This window comes from Peromyscus leucopus, chromosome 3 (assembly GCF_004664715.2).
Source record: "Peromyscus leucopus breed LL Stock chromosome 3, UCI_PerLeu_2.1, whole genome shotgun sequence".
Lineage (NCBI taxonomy): Eukaryota > Metazoa > Chordata > Mammalia > Rodentia > Cricetidae > Peromyscus > Peromyscus leucopus.
In genome coordinates, this window is record NC_051065.1 from 144,421,735 (window position 1) to 144,443,244 (window position 21,510).

The 21,510-nt window shown below is 42.9% G+C and overlaps 1 protein-coding gene across 4 annotated transcripts in view; it reads right to left on the bottom strand.

The window, feature by feature from the left end:
* The window catches only part of Akap3 (A-kinase anchoring protein 3), a 30,917-nt gene that overhangs the window by 7,264 nt on the left and 2,143 nt on the right, over positions 1 to 21,510 (bottom strand). The window contains exons 1-5 of one of the 4 annotated variants that reach the window (XM_028881553.2): positions 19,653 to 20,260; positions 17,106 to 17,211; positions 16,222 to 16,332; positions 12,879 to 12,974; positions 6,543 to 8,840 (exon numbers count right to left, since the gene is read on the bottom strand). In XM_028881553.2, the coding sequence (XP_028737386.1) occupies positions 6,543 to 8,840; positions 12,879 to 12,974 (2,394 nt within the window). In that variant the 5' untranslated portion in view covers positions 16,222 to 16,332; positions 17,106 to 17,211; positions 19,653 to 20,260. Of the gene's footprint in view, positions 1 to 6,542; positions 8,841 to 12,878; positions 12,975 to 16,221; positions 16,333 to 17,105; positions 17,212 to 19,652; positions 20,261 to 21,510 lie in introns of those variants that run through there. The other 3 variants (XM_037204129.1, XM_028881552.2, XM_028881550.2) reach the window with 3 other exon arrangements.

The following is a 21,510-nucleotide window of genomic DNA, read 5'->3' on the forward strand; positions in this document are numbered from 1 at the left end:
AGTAGGTCAGGAAGGAGGCTCAAGCTCCTGTACTTCTAATGGACTTCCAGGGGTTGCAGTGAGGATGCTCCGGAACACCCACTGAGTATCAGCTGTAGCCTTGCTGAGACTGGAAGAGCTGACCACACTGAAGTTAAGCTCCACTGTTTCTTGATACAATCTAATCTGCATGCTGTGCAGTTCCGTGTCTTCCCAGTCATTAGATAAACCCAGTTTCAGGGGTGATTAATGCAACTTAGTAAAAGAGAAAGCCCTTTTCCTCCATGTCTTCTGGTTTCTAAGAGGATATTTTTTTCTGTTTGGTCTGGAGGTTGAACCCCTCTATCTCCCCTGTCTATTCTAGGCCTCAAAACAAACAACAATGACCACAATCACTAAAACCCAAGATGGTTAGAACACCCTACCCCCATCTTTTGACTTCATCCCCATGTGTTCTTGGAGACACTTCTAAGGGTCACCACCAAAGGCTTAGAAACTCTGGTCTGCACATAAAAATGCCACTCCTTCCTTCCTTCCTTCCTTCCTTCCTTCCTTCCTTCCTTCCTTCCTTCCTTCCTTCCTTCCTTCCTTCCTTCCTTCCTTCCTTCCTGTGTCATTGATGAGAGTCTAGAGACTTGTCTTTCTCCTTAGGATCATCGTGGGAAGTTTGTTTCGGTGTTCTTAGACTCTCTGTGACAAGGTAGTCTCAAGAGTTAGAAAACTAAAGAATAAGAGGCTAATGTTTTACTGTAATATTGTCTGGCCTCAATATAAGCTGGGTGATAGGAAAATTTGGCGAAAGGCTGGAAGCTTAAGTTAAAGTACTCCTCCAGTGGATCTGTTCTGGAGGCATCCAGGAAAATAGTGTACCGTGCCAGCCTTTACGGCCTCTCCATCAGGAAAGGGACTATGGCAAAGAGAAACCCAAAAGAAAAACTCATAATCTTAGATGATCCTTGTCTTTGTCCAAACTCTACTTTTCAAATGAGAATCAACAGAACACAGGGACGGGAGGATATACCTTCTCCTACCCCAGGGAGTTCCACTCCATGCCTACATTTTCCCCAAGCCACCAGAAAAAAGAAGCCAGCCCACAGGGCACAGTGAGAGTGAAGCCTTCTTTCTATTGACTAGCCTCTCATGCCTATACTACTCCCCTTAAAACAAGTGCTGATCCCATGAGATTATCCACATCTACATCCTGTTTTCAATCAAAGACCTCCAGCAATGCAAGGAGGAGCTCTGAAGGACCCACATAGATTCAACAGTAACTTTCAGACCTTTAGTCCCGAATTTTGATTCCTGGCTGTGCCCCTGGGGAAAAACAGACACTCTAGGAAGAAGCTAAAAAAGCAGGCAGACTATTAGTCAATGTCCTAATGTGCAAGAACTCACTGATTCTAACAAGCTAGCAGAGAGCCACAGGCATAGAATGATGATAAACAGCCCCAGTACATATATAAACATGCGTTTTAAAACTATTAACTATGACAGTATCAGAGAGGCCACACACACACACACACACACACACACACACACACACACACACACACACCCCTTATTTCTTAACAGGCTAACTGAAGCTTTCAGGAAGTCCATCAAATAATCTCTCATCTCCTAAAAGACAAGTCCTTTAAGGTCAACATTTTATTAGCCTGTCAGCGATTGGAATTTGTAGAAAGCTTCAGAAACTACAGATGGGACCTCAGACCCCTCAGGCTTAGCAGTTGGATACTGTCTTCTGAAATCAGGAGGGAAAGCAATGAAGAGGATAAACAAAGCGAAAGGAACCCAGATGACCGTACTTGTCCCTGATGGCACTTTTGGCTAGACCAGTACACCAAAGAATCCTTACAGTAAGGTCCTAGGTCATGCCTGCTTTAAGTGCAAAAGTCCAGCCATTAGAAATGTTACTAAAGCAATATCTCCTTTCCCTGTGGTCATGTTGGACATGTAACGACCCAAGGGCCTACCACCAGAAGGTAGACTGGACAGTCTCAAAGTAGGAAGGGGCTAATCCCCAACATCATGGCCACCTTGTAGAACTGAGGGTGCCAGGGGACAGGCTGGATCCAGTTCCTGACATATCCAACTCTGCTGAAGTGGCTCAGGATGCCATGGACATAACAGGTAAGCAAGTTAATCTGCTCAAAGATACTAGGGCCTCTTGCTCAGTCTTTACCATTTTCTCTGGAACTTTCCTCCCAATTTATAGATAGTAGGGGTAGAAGAAGCCTCCCACACACAGTATTTTATATTCCCAAATATCCTGTCAATTTATATAGTTGGAGAGAAGAAACACCCCAATTATACTATTTTATACCCCCTCCAGTATTCTGTCAATCTCAAGACCAGGTCAATTATACATTCCTGGCCACTTCTCAGTGTCCTTAGTCCCTGTTGGGAAGGGACATATTGAGTCACCTAGGGACAATCTTGCAATTCAGTCATGAGAGCCCTAGCCTCTGAAGTTCCCTGGGGAATTCTAACAAAGGTGGACTCAGTTATTTGGGATTGCTTACCCAATAAAACCCATTTAAAGCCTGGAGGAAGTTATCCTAATGAAACACTAGGATGCATCAGGGGCAGGCTCTAAACTAGGATTATGACCTATCATTAAACTTTTTTATCAGTAAACATACCTTACTGGTCCCATGTAGGTCCCAATCCTCCTAGTAGTCAAGCCAGATAGGGAATTCCACACGGTGCAATCCTGACGCATCAGCGGGTGGTTAATCCCTATGCTCTACTACTCAAGTCCCTGAAGCTACTGAATGGCATATAACACAGTTTTTTGGACTTAAAGGCTGCTTTTCTCTTTTCCTTTCTTTTGCATTCCTTTGCACCCTGACTCTGATACCTGTTTGCTTTAGAATGGGAGGATGCAGTCACTAGAATTCTCTAGCAGCACATGTGGAGAATCCTCTATCAGAGGTTTAAGAACCTCGTTTCCCAGGATGCTAGAAAAAGATCTTTTTTTTTTTTTTTTTTTTTTTTTCCGAGACAGGGTTTCTCTGCACAGCTTTGCGCCTTTCCTGGAACTCACTTGGTAGCCCAGGCTGGCCTCGAACTCACAGAGATCCGCCTGGCTCTGCCTCCCGAGTGCTGGGATTAAAGGCGTGCGCCACCACCGCCCGGCCCAACTAGAAAAAGATCTTAAAGACCTAGTTATTTCAGAAGGAGCCACCCTACAATAGGTAAATATTTTGATATAAAGCTCTACTGAGGAACATTTAGATCAAAATATCAGTGTCTTATGTGTCCTACTCTCTTGAGGCTAACATGTCTACACACACACACACACACACACACACACACACACACACACACCACAGATCTCAGGTAATCAGTAGGAAGTATACTATGTTGGATGCATGTTGGCTCTGGAGGCATGGCAATCCCCCTGCCTCCAATGACAGCAATAATTAAGCCAGTTCCACCAAAGACAAGCAGCTTTGACCCTTTAGGGAATGGCTGCATTTTATCAAATCTGTATTTTAAATATGAATTGGGATGAAAGCTTCTACAAGGGGTTTTGGCTCTTAGCCCTTAACTGGGACAGCCAATTAGAACAATCCTTTCATCAGATCAAGTGGGCTCTGATAGAAGCCCCTGGCACCGGACATGACAGCTTTCTAAACGCTCTTCTTGTTATCTATGGCAAAGCAGCCAGGCTTTGCTGTTCCGGTGTTGACTCAGTGCCTAAGGACAGAATGGGAGGGCTATCGTGCTCCAAAGAAATCAGATGCAGCATCAGGGTGGCCCCTATCTCAGAGCTGAGACAGCCACCACAGTGCTTTTGGTTGAAGACATCTTAAGATATTTGGGGGGGGGGGACCATTAAAAGCCCTAAAAGCCTACCAGGTAAAGGTCATACTAATTAAAGGTAATGTAGTTAGCTGGAGATAGACAAATGAAACATCAGACAGTCCTCCTAGAAGCCCAGAAGGAACTGTTAAGATATGTGGTACTCTACATCTTGCCTCACTCACACCAGTGGAAACCTTTTTTAATCTGCTACACTGGGCACTAAGGCCATTTTCTCCACTTGTCCAGCTGGGCTGACGTCAGTGACCATGCCCTGGATCATCCAGAGGAATATGGTTTGCGAAGGCAACAGTTATGTTCTACATGGAGAATGTGAGGCTCTGCTAGAGAGCAGTAACTCAATCTTTCTCACTACTCCCTTCTACCTCGGCCCCAAAGGCCAAACAAACAGCCCCAACGAGAGGACTCATTGTCGAAAAAGGAAAAAAGATTAGTATCTACCATGATGTGAAGAATGCCTTCCTGGTCTATGTGCAAAGATTTCTGATATCCAACAACTCACCCATAATATGTAAGTAAGAAATTCTAGGTCTATGAGACACATTCCAACTCTAAATATCTCCCTGTACAACTTCCGCACCATTTATATTAAAAAACAGAGCACTATACTGGGAACTGGAGAGTGATGAGGACCCAGGCTATAAATCCTCTAGCCTAACTTTCCCTGTGTTCTGGAGCAGTAGGGTGTCTAAATATACTCACAGGAGGCATTCTTCATACACAACATTATTAGTCAAGGGTACCGAGCACAAACCGTTTGCATAACTCTCTGAGGGTAAAGCTTTTTGTTACCATTCAACCACGTTAAAGCTTCCCATGCCATTTTCTGCAATTCAGTCTTCTTATCTTTGTCATCAGCATGTGGCCCATGAAGCTCCCCACAGTGGTACCTCCTCTCCTCCAGTATGCACAGAAGATAATTTCCTTGGAAACCATCTCTCTTCTGTTGGGCCTCAGGGAACATAGGATCCCTCTGTCTCACCTCAGAACTTTAACATATCTGTATCTCATAAATATATTTGGATCCAAGAGTCAACTACTGCCATAAGATTATATGGCACTGGACACTTTCTATGTGGAACAAGGGCATTTCTATCCTCTTCCAAGATGGTGAGGTTCCAATGTACTGTTGCCGCTGCCTTCCCAGATCTAATAAAGTGTACCCCTAATATTTCCCAACTTCTGGGTATCTTACCAACTTGTAAGTCTATTCTCCAGATCTTGCTGTTACACCCTCCTTTTAAAACAGATAAGAGAAAACAGAGTAATGGCCCCAGGGTTACCAATGATTCTTGAGTTTAGTGGCCTGAATACTGAGAATCCACTATTCCTGACTGATCAGGAATGAATAGGGGTACACCAAGGTTTATTCCCAGTTTCAGGAGTTTTAAGTTTAGAAACGTCAATCCAAAGCCTGTTCTTAGCACCACAACAAACATGGAAGGTCACTGTAGTTGCTACTGAGGCATGAGAAAGCCTTACCTCTCTTAAACATATGGTTCCACAGAACGGAATCACGGGTTCTAGAGAAAAGATCTCTTTACCTGATATGATTCAAGTGTCTTTTTCATTGTGGAAGTGTAAGAACCTGGAAGTTCCAGCTGCTGCCCTCTGGATGCAAATCCACACCTATCATGGTACTATTTGTTAAGTCCACCAAATCTCCAGTACCACTAGACAACAAGCTGAGAGACTAGTGACAGGTTTAGCTGTCCATAAATCAGGCTTGTGAGATGGCTTAGTGGTAGAGGTATGCTTGCTGCTGTTCCTGATGAGCTCAGTTTGATCTCCAGATCCCAATAACAAAGAGCTGACTCCTGTAAATTGTCTTCCGTTCTCCACGCCCTCCACATATGTAACATGCTGTGCACGTGCACACACAGACACACACAGACACACACAGACACACACACACTCTCACACACACACAAACATACCATAAGGTGGATAAAATAAGAGGTCATTAAATCCAAACCCTGTTTTCTTCCTCAACCTGTTCCAGAAGTAACATTTCATGTTTTGGGCAATCCTGCTCAATCAAAAGCACAGCATGTGGGGCTAAGGAAATGGCTCATTCAGTCAAGTGTTTGCCACACAAGCATGAGGACCTGAGTTTGATTCCTCGAGAACCCATGTGAAAAAAAAAAAACCTGGGTGCAGCAGTGCATGCCGGTATTCCCAGCACTACAAAGTGGAGACAAGAGGATTCCCCAGGACACACTGGCCAGCCAGTCTAGCTGACAGGTTCAGAATGAGACACTGTCTCAAAAATTAGGCTGGGATGTGATTGGGGAGGATATCCAATGTTGTCCTCTGGCCTCTAGGTACACATGCACACAACTGCACTCATGAAATCCAAGTACATGTGTACACACACACACACACACACACACACACACACACACACACACACAAAGAAAGAAAGAAAACAAAAAGTCAGCCTAAAGTACAGACTTTTGTCTGATTCCTACACCAAGTCTCCTGGAGAATCTTAACTTGTGCTCCTGGCACCAATAAATTCAGAAAACAGACAACACTCCTTCTCGCCTCTCTGAGTGGGTTTCTGATTACTCATGATCTCCTCTCAGTTTATTCTTACCTGCCACGAGGCACCTTCTTCAAACTCCTTCTGTCCAGTTCTCCCCTTCCTACAGCTGTGTTCCCATTCAGAAAAACAAAAAGACTGTAAAACCCAAGTTACCACCCAGAACAGCTTTCTGGTTTTGCTTTCTTACCTTCTCCTGGATTCCTTCATCATCACCAGCAAAGTACAAAATAGGGACATTGAGCTCTGAGGCAGCTACCCACTGCAGGACAGCTTGCAGCTGCTTGTTCTGAACAGTGTCAGCCAGATTGTGGTTGCTGACGATCACCTTGGGTATCTCGCATCCCTCGGGCGGCTGTCCTGACAAACCTCTCAGTTCGTTATGGATGGCTTGGTAGGCAGTCTGCAGGAGGGCTTCAGCTGTCCCCGTGCCCTTGACTGGTAAGCAGCATTCATATAAGTTATCTGGGAAGGCAGAACTTGGCCTGCTGGCATCCCCACACTTTTCATCTCCCAGCTCTGCCAAGGGAGAGTCACAAGATTTGGCAATAATGAGGCATAACTTCATCACAGAGTCCATGAGGTGTTCCACCATCTGCCCATTCATGCAGCCATCTAGCTGGTTGGCGACCATCTTGGTTAGTCCAGAAAAGGCACCATCAGTCTCCTCATCCTCACAGAATTTCGGGGCAGGAGGGGTCATAGGCCTTTCGCACATATTGATTTCTTCTTCCTTAACGTTCTGCCCCTTGGATTCACTTCGGTTACCCTTGAAGATGGTCTCACTGAGTAAGTTCCGGATAAAATTGAAGATGACACTCATCAGATCCTTCTTTTCTGTTTGTTCTTGGTCACATATCTTATGAGGAGACTTAAGTCTGGACTCATCGTGAACTACGGGCTGCTTGTTGGCGGGGAAGTTGGTGCTGGCAGCAGCTTCCAGGAAGCTCTGAGCATCCATCCTTCCTCCCTGGGCCAGGTGGTACTGAATCAGAAGCAGGGCTGACACAATCAGGTCCTTGGCCCAGCTGTCTGATTCACACATAAAATTTTCAAAAGTCTCTGGCTGCTGTGGAGGAGGGCTTAAGTCACAAGAGTCTGGAGACTCAAAGGAAACCTCTTGCTGATGAGGGCCACCCTGCTTTGCGGCACGATCGAGGCCAGGAGATTTACAATCGTCTTTTTGATGAGTTTTGTGCCACATGCTCAGTCCCTCCTTAATAATGTGCTCGCCCAGAGTTTCAGCACATGTCTTCTCTTTCTCTGGTTTGCATGCAGCAAACAAACTTTCTCTCAGTTTTGATTCTGATTTCATCGCAAAGTTCAGGTTTGGTTGCCTTGGGTCACCACCCCGTGATTTCATGGAGATAAGGGAATAGCTCTCAGACTTGTCCTTGGCTTTTCTGCTCTCAGGGAATTTCTTGGCAAACATCACATTGTACAGCTTACCCATCATGGCATCCATGATGTCTGTGGCCTTTTGGCTTCCATGAGAAAAAAGGCTTCGCTTCACGGCTGAGACAAAGTCTGTGTCAGTCATTAGGCTCCCTGTGACATTGTGGAGGTTCTTCATGAACGAGTCGATGAGATCAGAGACGACCTCTTTTGCATGCTTGATCAATACCTTCTTCAGCAGAATAGTGGCAATGGTTGTGTCTTTCACCTGGATCCTCAAGGTCTTCATGATGGAGACCATCATGTCAGATACCACACTGTTGGCATAGGTCATAATCCCTTGACTGACAGAGCTTGTAAAGTCATCAGTTCTGTCCTGGCCCCTGAATATCTTTCTTTCTCCAGGAAAGGACCTTCCACCGTCCTTGGCGTCCCCTGCATTCCGAGATTCAAATACTTCCTTATAGAAGAAAGACTTCTTAGACCCAGGCTTGTCATCTGGACACTTGCCATCCTTGGTGCTCTCCTTGATCTTCAAAGTGCTTTTGTATCTTAGACTAGGGCTCTGTCCTGACCCCAAGGCTCTGTCTCCAGAGCCTGGAGCTTTGTCACCAGTGATGTTCTTGGAACACGCAGAGACGGTCTCATTCACCAGCTCAGAGGCTACTGTACTCAAGCTTTTGTGGGGCGTGGGCTCATCCCCCATAAACAACGACTGATGGATACATTTGTTTTCAGAGCCATGGATCTTCTCATTGATCTCCTTCCGGGCCATGGCTATCACTAGGTTTGTGAGGCGGTTGGCATAGAAGGAAACTTCATCTATGGAATTCCCATTACCAGCTCGGACACAGGGGCCTTGGGAAGGGATCTCCTTGTGAGTCATCTCAAAATGCAATCTCCCCGGACTGCCCTTGTGGGTGGTATTGTAATAGTCGACACAGAAACCTTTGCGTTGGTCTCCCGGGACGGGTGGTTCCTCCATAATTGATGACTCTCCAGGCTTGAACCTCGAGTCCTGGAACCCTGCCGTACTTTTTTCCAGGTCTCTGCGGAGCCAGCTGAGCACTCGGACAGGATCTGTTGATGCATCCTGAAAAGTAGACATGGTTTCACCCAGTTGTAGCACAGCAAAGATATGAGGTGTTCAGGACAACCTTGAAGGCCAGCCTCCCAAGCTGGCTCCAGCATCACAATTTACTGTGCAGTCACTACACATTATCAGATGCTGAGGATTTGAGGGCTACCATCCCCTTTAAATTACCTTCACAGTAAACTCACATGCTAATTCTCTTGCTTTCTTCATTTTACAAGGGAGAGAATTAAAGAACTGAGAGATTAAGTTAGCGAGTCATTTGAAATTATAACATTAATTGGTGATGAAGCTGGAATTCCAATCAGGTCATCAGCTCCTACATCATGTTGCTTCTACTGCGGCAAACCAGCAAGATCCTGATAACCATGGGGAGTTGCTATCTGAACTGAGCTGGCACTGATGCTCATCACTGCCTTCTCAGATCTATCTGTTGGGTTGTTATTGTCATTTCTTTTTCTTTTTTGAGACAGAGTTTCTCTGTGTAGCCCTGACTATCCTCAAACTCAGAGATCTGCTCATCTCTCCCTCCTGTGCCACCCTCATCCAGATATGTTGTTTTTAAATTTATGTCTTTTATTAAAGGTACAGTTTTAGAAAAATGGGAAAATTGTACCTAATTATTTGATACAGCAAAATCTTGACATGCTATGTGGCTTCCCATGACTAATTGATATTAATGAATTAATTTATAATTGGGGATTAATAACTGTGGGTGATTAGTTTTTTGTAGTTATAGACTCTGATGGATGTGAGCTGTGATACACACACACACACACAGTTATATATTTACTCACTGTATCTGTATGTAGCAAAAACTTTAAACCTGAACATCGTACCATGTGCATATTTATGCTTTCTTTCCTATCAAATGTAAAGAATTGTCAATCTAAGAATGACTACAAATATGGCCATTTTAAAAAGAATAATGCTTGGTTATAAAATTGCTAATATATCATCAAACTACTCGTTTATTATGAAAGTAAAAGTTACTAGCTACTAGGCTAGGGGGATGGCTCAGTGTTCAGAGCACTTGCTGCTCTTTCAGAGGACCTGGCTTTGATTCCCAGCACCCATGATGGTCACAACTGTCTGTAACTCTGGTTCCAGGGACTCTGACACCCTCTTCTGGCCTCTACAGGCACCAGGCATGTGTTAGGCACACATACAAAACACCTGTACGCATAAAATAAAATAAAACATACAGTACTTAAAAAGTTACTGGCTACTATTTGTTCCATAGCAGTAGTTTAAAAAAGTTTTCTTAAATTATTATTATTATTATTATTATTATTTGTTATTTTGTGTGTGTGTTGTGTGTGTGTGTGTGTGTGTGTGTGTGTGTGTGTATACATGCACGTGGGTGCTTGCAGAGGTGTCAGACCTAAGTGTGCTCAGGCCTGCTGCAGACTGTTTCTCAGACTTGACTTCTTCATCTCATGACGGCAAATAATAGAGAGGGGCCTTTTCAAGTCCACCCTGAGCTTCCTCAGAACTCCCAGCAAAGCCAATGCCATGAGGCAGTCAGGCCAACATAGATGTGATCAGCCTCCTGCTGTGATCAGCACAATTCTTCTTGGAGGTTGTTATTATTTTTTATCCAAGTGGAATGGAAGAGACTTGCAGAAAAAAACTTGTGCTTTACTATAAAACTATAGATTTGTCTATCATCTATGTCCAAATGCAACGTATTCTCTACATTATATATGCTACCTGGTTCTGCTTCTGGGGATGCTCTTTAGAACTCTCTAGGCTGCATGTATTGATGGAAACACAAAATCACCTGAGTTGCCTTGGAGACCAAGCACTCCGCTTTCTCTTCTGTCAAGAGTGTGCTGGTCCTGCAGCCCCCCTCTTCTTACTCAATAGTATCCTGAGCTGTGTGCCAGGAGAATGCCAAACCACTCTTTCCCCTTTTCAAAACCAAGACAGTTTCATGCCCATGAAGGAGCGCAGAGAAAGGTGAATGGGTTCAGTTTCTCCCTTGGTCATGGTATGCTTCAGTAGCTTAGTTTATGCTAACTAACTTCCTAGTCCTGCTTTTCCTTTCCGTGTCTAGCTTGTTAAAGATACCTAACCCAATTGTTTTCCATCTCCACCTTCGGAGTGCTGGAGTCACAAGGCATGTCACCGTGTCCTGCTTGCAGTGACCCATTATTTAAACTCTAACAACTATTGTTCAGAAAATTAATTAATGTCCAATGGTTATTTACATAACTTCAAATGCCAGATTGATATAAAATTATACTTACATCTTAAGTTATATTTAAACTTTACATTATAATTATATTTTCCCATGAGTGGTAAGGTTCACCATGGCAGAATTTAGTTTTGTTTTTGGATCTCCTAGGGTACTTCTTGCTTAGTGAAAGGTGTTGGAGTTTTGTTTGTCTTGTTTAACTGAATCTGATTTGTATTTTGTTTCTCTACATAAAAGGGCAGAGGTGGATAAAATATCCAACACAGGCAGTTTGGGGGTCTTTGGCAATTTGATATGAGTGTCTGTATGTCTTATGAATATTTCTCAGGGTTTTTGGCTCCTATTGATAAAAAAATATTTTTGGTATAAAAAGAAGATGGGTCACATGACATTACATGCAAATATGTATTGGGCAAATGTTAGTATTCTGAGCAAGGAAACAATGATGTATGCATTGGATTAAGTCATCTTTAATTTTACAGTGTGTGTGTGTGTGTGTGTGTGTGTGTGTGTGTAGATGCGTGTGCCAGTATGAAGGAGGACAAACTGTGGGAGACAGTTCTCATCTTTCACCCTTTCAGCATGTGGGTTCTGGGACACGAACTGAGGCATCGGGCTTGGTGGCAAGCATCTGTACTCTCTGAGCCATCTCATTGGTCCAAGAACTTCAAAAAGAGAATTCTGTCCAATTTGTTTAGATGTTTCTGATACCAGAACCTGCTGTCTGTACAGGTCCATATATGGTCATTTAGTGCAAATTCGTCTTGCTTTGTGACTCTGGACTGACCCCTTTAAGCATCTCTCTCTTTGGGCAGTGGCCTTTGTTAGCAGAGGGAGAAGAGAGCTGTGCCCTGGCCCATCTGTGTCCAAACAGCCGTGAGTGAAGGCTCTCATTATGAGTTTCAGCTTAACAGCTACTTTCTATGTTAACTTCTAGAATCCCGAAATCCTTGTATCTTTCAGGGATTACCTTTTCTCAGGAAATAATTTTTAAACATTAAAGCATAGGTGTGGTTTATTATTACTTTATTTTTATTTATTATTTATTAATATCTTCTTATTGGACCCTGACGGATACAGACACCCCCCTCCTTCTCCCCCACCAAGGGCTTAATAAGTGCTTACTGAACACCCAAGGAGCAGTGGCTGAGAGGGGAGTTTAAACTTCTCAGAATTTTAAGATTTCCAGAATTTCAGGAATTATTTCTGATGAACCTTGGAAACATTTATTATATTTCTTACACTGACTGATTGGGAGCAAGGTTTATTCCACAACATTTATGTGGAGGTCAGAGGGCAGTTTGTCCCGAGTTAGTTCTCTCCTTCCACTGTGTGGGTTTCAGGGGTCTGATGGCAGGCACCTTCACCCACTGAGTCACCTCCCCAGCCCACAGGCACACTTCTGATCCGTGGTTGTTTAAAACCTAAAATGCTGTCATTGTAATACGTACTTTTTATTAATCATAGCATATTTCTCTACTAAATACCAAACGTAGGCTCAGCAGTTAGGAGCACGCGCTGCTCTTACAGAGGACCAGAGTTTGGTTTCCAGTGCCCACACAGTATCTCACAACTGCTTGCAGCTCCAGTTTCAGGGGAATCATACCCTCTTCTGGCCTCTGGGGTACCTGCACTCACATGCTCAAGCCATGCCCCCAGAACACATAATTAAAAACTAAAGTGTCAAATATAAGCTGCAGAATTTGTTGCAGTAGATGGGAAATTTTTGTTCTACAGGAGCTCATTTTAACCACCTTCAAAATGAAGGTCAGAATAAGGCTGCTCTTGAGGACAGTCCAAATGTCCCTAACTAGTGCTGCCGAAGAAGGAGACCTTACCATTTTCCAGTCCTGGTGTTGGTTGTCTCCAGGTGAATAGACATCAACTTTGCATACGCCATTTTGGCTTTGTAACCAGTCAACCCTATCTGCCATCTGGCAGCATTAAAAGAAAAAGAAAAAGAAAAATCACCAAAAGGTTACATGAACAGTAGGAGAAACAAAGAGAATGGCAGAGATACAGGAAGCAGGAGCCATGCTTTCCACAGAGACCTATAGAAAGAGCTCCTTCAGCCCATTTAACCAGTTATCATCGGCCTCAGTTCTCACCTGCGACACAACTTCTCAAACACGTTTACATCTCTAGAGATGAAGCTGATGCCTGGACTGTATTGTTCATACTTAATTATTTGTTAAATGAACAAATCTGTCAGCTGTGTCTTGCTTTGTTCCCTACCAACACCACCCTTCTGATTTTCAGTAGACACTCAAAACCAAATGTGACCAAACGGATTAATTTACATTTTCCTTGCCTGTTCTGTCTACACGAGCTAATTTTTAACAATGGAAGCTTTGTTTCTCATCCCTTTCTAGAGCACTAACTTACACTGGTAATCTTCCTTGAGATCATTCTCTCTCCAATAAGCTAAGATGCTGGGAGATGCTCAGACTCCATGGTCCAGGGTCCAGGATGCAGTGGTGACTTGGCTAATGCGTCCTTTCACGGCCCTCTTAACACTTTGCTCTGTTCTCTCATTTCAGCAGTGGTGCCACCAGCTACCTGGTCCTCTGGCTAGAAGGCTGAGATTCATTTTGCCTGGCATCCTCTACATAAGATACCCGCCCTCACCAGCCGCTAATTCTTTCACCCCCAGTCTCCAGCCTTTGTCTTAACCCTTGCTGCTTTACTGCCTCCCTCAGAGTCCTTAATCCAAATCCTCTTTGTTTTCAGTCTCATCCACTCTTCAAAACCTGGCATTCTACGTTGTAGTATTTGAAAATGTAGCCCAGTACCATAGCCACTTATGTATCCTGCTGTCAACCTGAAGTGGCAAGAAGGGTCTCTTTGCCCTCACTTTCCTTTCCCATGTCCAACTTCCCCTTCTGGGTTCCACACTGAAAATTCCCTATTACAAACTCGGCTCCCATCTATAACTTTCAATGGCAAGATGAAGTAAGACGCCCAACTCCCCACCACCACCCCAAAGTCCTGACAGTCTCATGAAATATACATCTATCTGTAGATTTGGATTATAGCAAAATACTGCTTTAAAATTCCATTAGAGTAAAGGTCAACATCTTGCTCAAAGCTGACATCATGATCACAAACAGCTGATTGAAAGGCATGGCAATTTTTAGTGGTGTTCATCTGATTAACTGGAAATGCTTGTTTGAAAGGATGTTGGCTGATGTGGGGGTATGCACCCTTGCTCAAAATGAAGACAAACATAAATCACAGGTCACCAACCACATGCTGAAAAAGTAATGAAAAGGAAGGACTGCCAGGATGACGCCTACAGGTAAAGGTGTCTACTGCCAACTCTGATGATCTGAACCTGACCCCTGGGACCCACATGATGTAAGGAAAACTGACTCCCACGAGTCTTCTGACTGTCACATGAGCACCACAGCATGTGTGTGCCTGCCTCACTGCCATACCCGTACAATCAAGAAAAATATAAAAAGAAGAAAAGAATAATGTTTACAAATATATGGGCATGTTGCTTTTGTTTTGGAAGATTATGGATAATTATTAAAGGGAAATCAAAATATAAAATCACTCAAGAGCTGTTTTCTGTTCTCACAGAGATTCTCATTTTCACACTCTACTGTCTCTAGTCTCATCCAGATGACAGAGATTATCTGAGGAAACATTGGATTTTCCAAAATGAAGAACTCACGCAATTACTCAAGAGTGGAAAGAAACTGAATCTGGGGCTGAGGGTGTAGCTAAGCAGTAGAGTGCTTGCCCAGCCTGTGGAAGGCCCTGGATATGACTCTTAGTAAAATAAAATAAAATAATAAAATAAAATAAAATAAAATAAAATAAGTCTATCAAGAGAGAGAGAGAGAGAGAGAGAGAGAGAGAGAGAGAAAGAGAAAGAAAAATAAAAATTCTAAATAAAAATCTCCTTTCTTATGGTTTTTGCATTGAGAGAATTTAGGCATTAGATTTCTTTTTTTGTTTTGTTTTGTTTTTGTTTTTCCGAGACAGGGTTTCTCTATGTAGCTTTGCACCTTTCCTGGAACTCACTTGGTAGCCCAGGCTGGCCTCGAACTCACAGAGAGCCGTCTGCCTCTGCCTCCCAAGTGCTGGGATTAAAGGCGTGCGCCACCACCGCCCAGCCCCTAGGCATTAGATTTCTTAAAAGGGGCCAGCGAGGTGTCTCAGCAGGTAAAGGGCATCTGTCACTAAGCCTGACAATGAATTTAATTTCCAGGACCCATGTGGTGAAAAGAGATACCTGACTCCTACAAGTTATCTTCTGAGTTCCACATGCACATTATGGCACGTGGTACCCCTTCCCCCAAATACATGTAATAAAGAAATGGTATATAAAATGTCCTCACACGCTTTCTGGGTGATTCTGATGGACAACAAGAATGACCTGTGGGGCAAATCTATGTGGCACTTTCTAGATCAGTAATTACTATAGGATGGCCCAGCTCACTGGGGGGATGTACCATGCCTGGATAGATTGGCCTGGATTATCTAAGACATGTAGCTGAGCAAGCCTGTAAGCAGCACTCCTCTGGGTGTCTGCTTCAAGCTCCCGCCTTGGCTTCCCTCGAGGAGAGACTCCTTCCAACCTGTAAGAAGAAATAAACCCTCTCCTCCCCAAGTTGGTTTTGGTCAGTGTTTTACCACAGCAACAGAAAGCAAAGTAGGACAGATAATTTAGAAGGTTTCCTAATCTTTGAAATTTTGTATTTTAATAATTTGTTCCCTTTGCAAAGAAGTTTATACCAATGAAGTTAAACCATGTATTGTTCTCAGTAGCTCATGATTATATATACATTCCCCCCGCCCCCCCCCCCCCTTTTTTTGTGGTAGTGATGCCAGAGATGGAGTCCAGGGCCTCTTACATGCTAGGCAAGTGCTGTATTCATGAGTCACACCTCTATATACATATTCTTATGCTTTGTGTCGTGGGCATGAAGAAAAATGATGAACAGTACTGCTATTTGGCCAAGAAAGGCAAGATTTAGTAGCAGCTTGACCTAGAATGTTGATAGTATAAGATCCACAAACAATGGTCTTTTCATCTCTAGTTTTAATCATCTAAGCGGGTTATGTCTGGTAGAGAACAACTACATCAACAGAATGTTTGCCTTATTCAGGCTACCTACATACTACAATTAAGACAGATATGAATTAAGGGCAAAAAAGTAAGTCACTTACTCTTACTGAGGATGGCTTCTGAGATACAAGGAAGACTCCAGATGAGCTTTGTTGGTGTCTTCACTATCCCTAAGTCTACCCGCCCCTCCTGCCATGTAATATATAAGGACTCTGTAAAGAAAGACACAGAGAAAAATGACTAAGCTTACACATGGACCCCACTGTTCTTATTACCGAATGATGACTCTAACTTATTTTCATGTATACATAAAAGTGAGGGGCACAAAGTAACATGGAGACTTCTGGGAGGGATCCACATATTACTCTTGGTGTGTTCTGAAGAGTTCTTAGATAACAAATCATTCAACTTTTGGCCAGTGATTTCTTAAGTGACTACTGTTACTATCTGCTCTTAAATGAATGGCTTACTGAATGATGAAAACAATTGGTTAATCTCACACACTTCACTTGGAAGCTTGAAGATAAGCAAGTGGGATGGGAGAATTTTTGGATTTCAAAACGTTTTGTAAGCATTTTTTTCAGACGAGAAAAATATATGTTCTCATAAAGAGAGTTCATAAACCATGTCTCCAGTTCAACTAACTTCCTTAGTCTATCTTTTCTGAGACATTAATAGAAGACATTAATGCATTTTCTTCTTGGAATATCTACCCAGCATTAACTGTACACATGCCTTCAAGATGTCCCTCTAAATCTCATCCCTACTTGAGCCCAAGCCACAGTTATCCTATCCATAACAAATTTCTTAAGTTCCTAGTTGAAGTACTGCTTCTCCATCAAAGTCTCTAACATAATTCATTTCAGATTCCCATCCTACCTAATATGTCAAGTGTTCACATGTATCCTGTCTGCTTTATTAAATGGCTTCATGAAGACAAAGTAATTTTCTTACTCATCTTGGTATCCTTCATAATAGCTAGTACCTTTAAAGTTGGTGCTTAGTAATTTTCTGTTGAAAGAGTGACTATACAAGTCCTGCCCATTTGTAATTCCAGGCAGCTCATTTTCTCTTTCTTAAAATTGGAGAACCTGGGAACAAAAAAGAAATGGCTTGCTCAAATGAGTTATGATGACAAGCCATCTATTCTGATTTTTTAAAATCCAATGCTTTAGCAATAAGTTTACCACATTAAGTTACTTTATGGTCAGATCTTCCTATTCCAGTAAAGCAAAGAAATGAACATCCCAAATGTTCATTACTCTTTTCACAGAAAATGTTTTACTAGTTTAGTATATCTTGCAAACTCTTAGCTTACATATATTCCAGTGTTTTTAGTCTATCTTCTGTATGTCTTTCTGCAAACATAAAGTTTGTTTTAGTCAGCTAAAACTCCCTAAGTCGTCTGGAAGAGGCATATATACACAGGCTTGTAAAAAACTTTGCCTTTTGTTGTTGTTCTAGTTCTAGACCATCCTGAGTGACAGAGTGAGACCCTTGTCACAAACAAACAAAATCAAAAAGTAAAACATACTGGAGTCACAGCTCTATGTTATCTACTAAATCAACAGAGGAAAACAAGTCAATATATAAAATGTAAATGTCATTTACTTTTCAATTAATTCATACTGTCATCTTACAGATTGGGAAACTGAAGCCCAGAAGAAGAAGATTAGAACCCATGGACTTCTTTCTTTAGCTATTCTAGCTCTTTATGTTAACAGCCTGGGAGATTTGGCATTTTCTGTGGTCACAAAGGACTGACTTAAAATGTTCCTCAAAAATTCCAAAGTGAGGCTGGAGAGATGGCTCAGGGAGCAGGAGTACTTGCTAAGCAGCAAGGAGACCTGAGTTTGACTCTCTAGCTAGAAACTCAAAAGCTACAAGTCAAAAAAGCTCATTTGTGCCTGTGACTCCAACCCAGTGTTGGGGGTGAGGGGAGGCGGAGACAGAAACCCGGGGCTTGCTAGTTTGCTGGCTACCAGCCTAGCTGCAGGTTCAGTGGGGAATGAGGTAGAGAGAGATTAGCAGCACACTACTATTCTTCTGGCCTCTGGGCATGTAGGTATAGGTATACACACACACACACACACACAGTGAGGGGGCTGGGAAGATGGCTCAGTTACTAAAATGCTTGCTATATAATCATACAACCATAATGATCTGAATTTCATCTCCAGCATTCACCTAACAAGTTGGGTGTGGTGGTTCACATCTGTAACTCCAGCACTGGGGGTATCTAACCAAACTGGTAAGCTCCAGGGTCAGTGAGAGACTGTCTCAAAATAAGTGGAGAGCAACTGATGAAAATACTTGATGTCAACCTCTGACCTCTCCACGCATGTTCTTTCTCTCACACACATATGTACATCACACAAATGCCAAAGAGACAGCTGGATCTCAGCACTTAGAGGCTGTGGCAGAATGGTGACTGCAGGTTTGAGACCAGCTTGGACTATACAGTGAGCTCTAAAGCCTGGGCTACAGCTATGAGGAAAAAAATATCAAAAACAAGACCAAAAGATGGGGTGGTGTCAAAGTGATTGTTACCTCAAACTGAAGAGGAGTGCAAACCATGAATGCCAGCAGAGAGCTGAGTGAGGCAGGTACTGTTAGGCCTGCTCTACACCAGGCCACAACTCTACCCGAAAACACCACCCCCCCAACACCCATTTCCTAATTTCTCAAGATTTCTAAACTCATGAAAAAGCTAAATTGTAGGCTATATAAATGAGGCCCTTATGGGGTTGCTTCATATCTGGTCACATCTTGAAGCTCTTTCAACCAAAGCTTTTTAGTGTTCATTTTAATATGGATGAATGTCTCAGTCTCCATCCCATCTTCCTCCTCTGTCTGCTCTTTCTGTCTGGAACACTGTAGAAACCCAACAAATCTTGTTGACACTGACACTGGAGTTTCAACTGATTTTCTCACCAAGGACATTAGGAGTGTGCCTTTCAGTATTCATTGAGCCTTCGTGTGGTGTGCCTGTAGCTTTACTGTCCCTTAATAGTACCTTCTTGCCTCATATAGACGCTTTTCCATGAACTACAAATAGCTTGCCCATTCCCAGGGCTCTGCTGCCTAACTAAAGCTTCAATTTTTTAAAAAATGGGAGGCTTCAAGTGGGTAAGAGTCAGACTCAGCTATACCAGCATGATTTTACTCAGAGCACAGGAGAGAAAAGAGCAGGGAAATTAGCCAGACAACAGAGCTGGAGAAGCCAGCAGGCAAGCAACACTCAACACCACACTGGGGGGAGAGAAGGAGTCAGTCCCTCGGACCTCCAAAAGGATGGCCTGGGATATCAGGCCAAACCCCTACATAACTCAGAACTTGAGGAGGAGGAATAGTGTGTGGGATGCTGCTGAGGGAGTCCACTTATTTCCACAGTATTCAAAGATGAAATTAAAATTGGCAGGGCTGAATCATGAAGCTAAGTTGGAAATAAAAAAGCTGTCCATCACTTCTCCTTTCTAACCACAGGGGATCAGAAAAGGGGCTGTTCTACCAACCCAGTGGGCTTTCCTACCTCTGTAGCTCTGGAATAGTGAACCACAGAAGATTCCAGAATATACTTTTAAAGTCAATGAAGATGCTGGGATGTTCTTGCTCAGCTGAAGATCTTGTTTCCTCCCCCAGCCTTCCATGCACCTCCTCCTTGTTGGGACTAGGGAGTGACATCAGAATTGCAACTGGTGACATCACTGTTCCTATAGCAACAATGGGAGGCTGCCTAAGATTGAGTGCTCAAAAGGATAAGAGGAGGACTGGAAATACACTTAATGGCTCTGACATTTAGTTAAAAGGACTGGGCTTGCTTTTTCCTATTAATTCACTTCTTTGAGTGTCTGAGCTAGGGGAGTACAGGGGGGAAATCATGCCAATGGATTCCATTTAAAACAAACAGCAGAGTATTACCAACAAATTCAGATGGCAGCAGAGAGGATCCTGTTTCACACTGGCTCAGCCTGAAATTCTTTGTGTGTGTGTGTGTGTGTGTGTGTGTGTGTGTGTGTGTGTGTGTGTGTGAAAGCTGGTGGCATGGCCTAATTGTGGGACTGTGTCTCTATAATATCACAGATGACTATATGCTGATTATATCACAGGCATGAGCCACCAAGGAAAAAAGTTCCAATGAAGATGACCTAAAACAACACACACACACACACACACACCAAACAACAAAACTCCAAACCAAATAAAAACTCCAAACCAAAAAACCTTAACAGATTCAAGATTCAAGATTCAAAAGTAGCCGGTTGGTTATCGGCATCCTTCAATAAAGCTATTTGTCAACTATCATTTTTTTTATTGATCTTTTTCATCTTTTTTTTTTTTTTTTTTTTTTTTTTTTTTAAAAAAAAAAAGAAAGGCGAGTTGGCTTCTGCAGAGCCTTTCCAGCTCAGGCACTCTCTCTGCATTGGGTACTTCCCTGGTGTTTGAATAGGCACACCTGCCAACAGCACTTTGCAGCTGACAAAGGTCCTTTTTATTATTAAGTCATGTGAGCCTCTAAGCTTTTGAGGCAAGTAGCAAGTGTTCCTTTCCCAGTTAGGTATTGAACTGAAAAATGGATCTAATATCTGGGTATAAAATTAGTTAGTGGTTTCACTATCTGATATCACCTTGATACCCAAAGTATGAGCAGGAGGCAGCGCTTGATGCCAAGATATCAAGTGACACAATTACCACACAGGGAGATAGGGCAGCTGCAAAAGGGGGTGAGATCTGTCAACTTACCAGAATTTGGAAAGTATGTTAATATTCTTATCAATCTGAAATCAAGCATTAGCAAATTGTGAGTTCTGAGTCAAGAAAGGATAAGGCCAAGAAATGCAAGGCAATTTGGCATTACTGAGCTTTGCAGTTAAAGGGTTTCTTTTAGATTCAATCTGGGAAATGACACTTCTTATAAACAGTAGGGTAAGCTGGATCTGGTGGTGTAGACCTGTAATCACAGTGCCTCAGTTATTCCGGAGAACTGAAGTTCAAGGTTAACCTCGGCTACAAAGAGGTTAAGGTCAAGGCAACTCAGTGAGACACTGTCTCAAAACAAAGTACAAAGAGGACTAAAACACTTGCTTTGCATGTCTGGTGCCCTGATTTCAGCCCTTGGTACCTTAAGTAAAAAGTAAACAACAGTAGGGAGCATACAGATCTTCCAACCCTACTCACAAGCACTCCCTGCTCACTGCTAGTCAGCTGCCTATCCCAGCAACACACACTTTCTTCCTGGAAACGAATGATGGACATTATTACTGTTGAACACTGAAAGAATGACGAAGTCTAGAATGATTCCCCCAAACTAGGCAGTTTATTGATAAGTCCGAGGTATGTTTCACAGGGTTACTGTGACCATATAAAAACCAGCTCACCTCAAAGGGGGA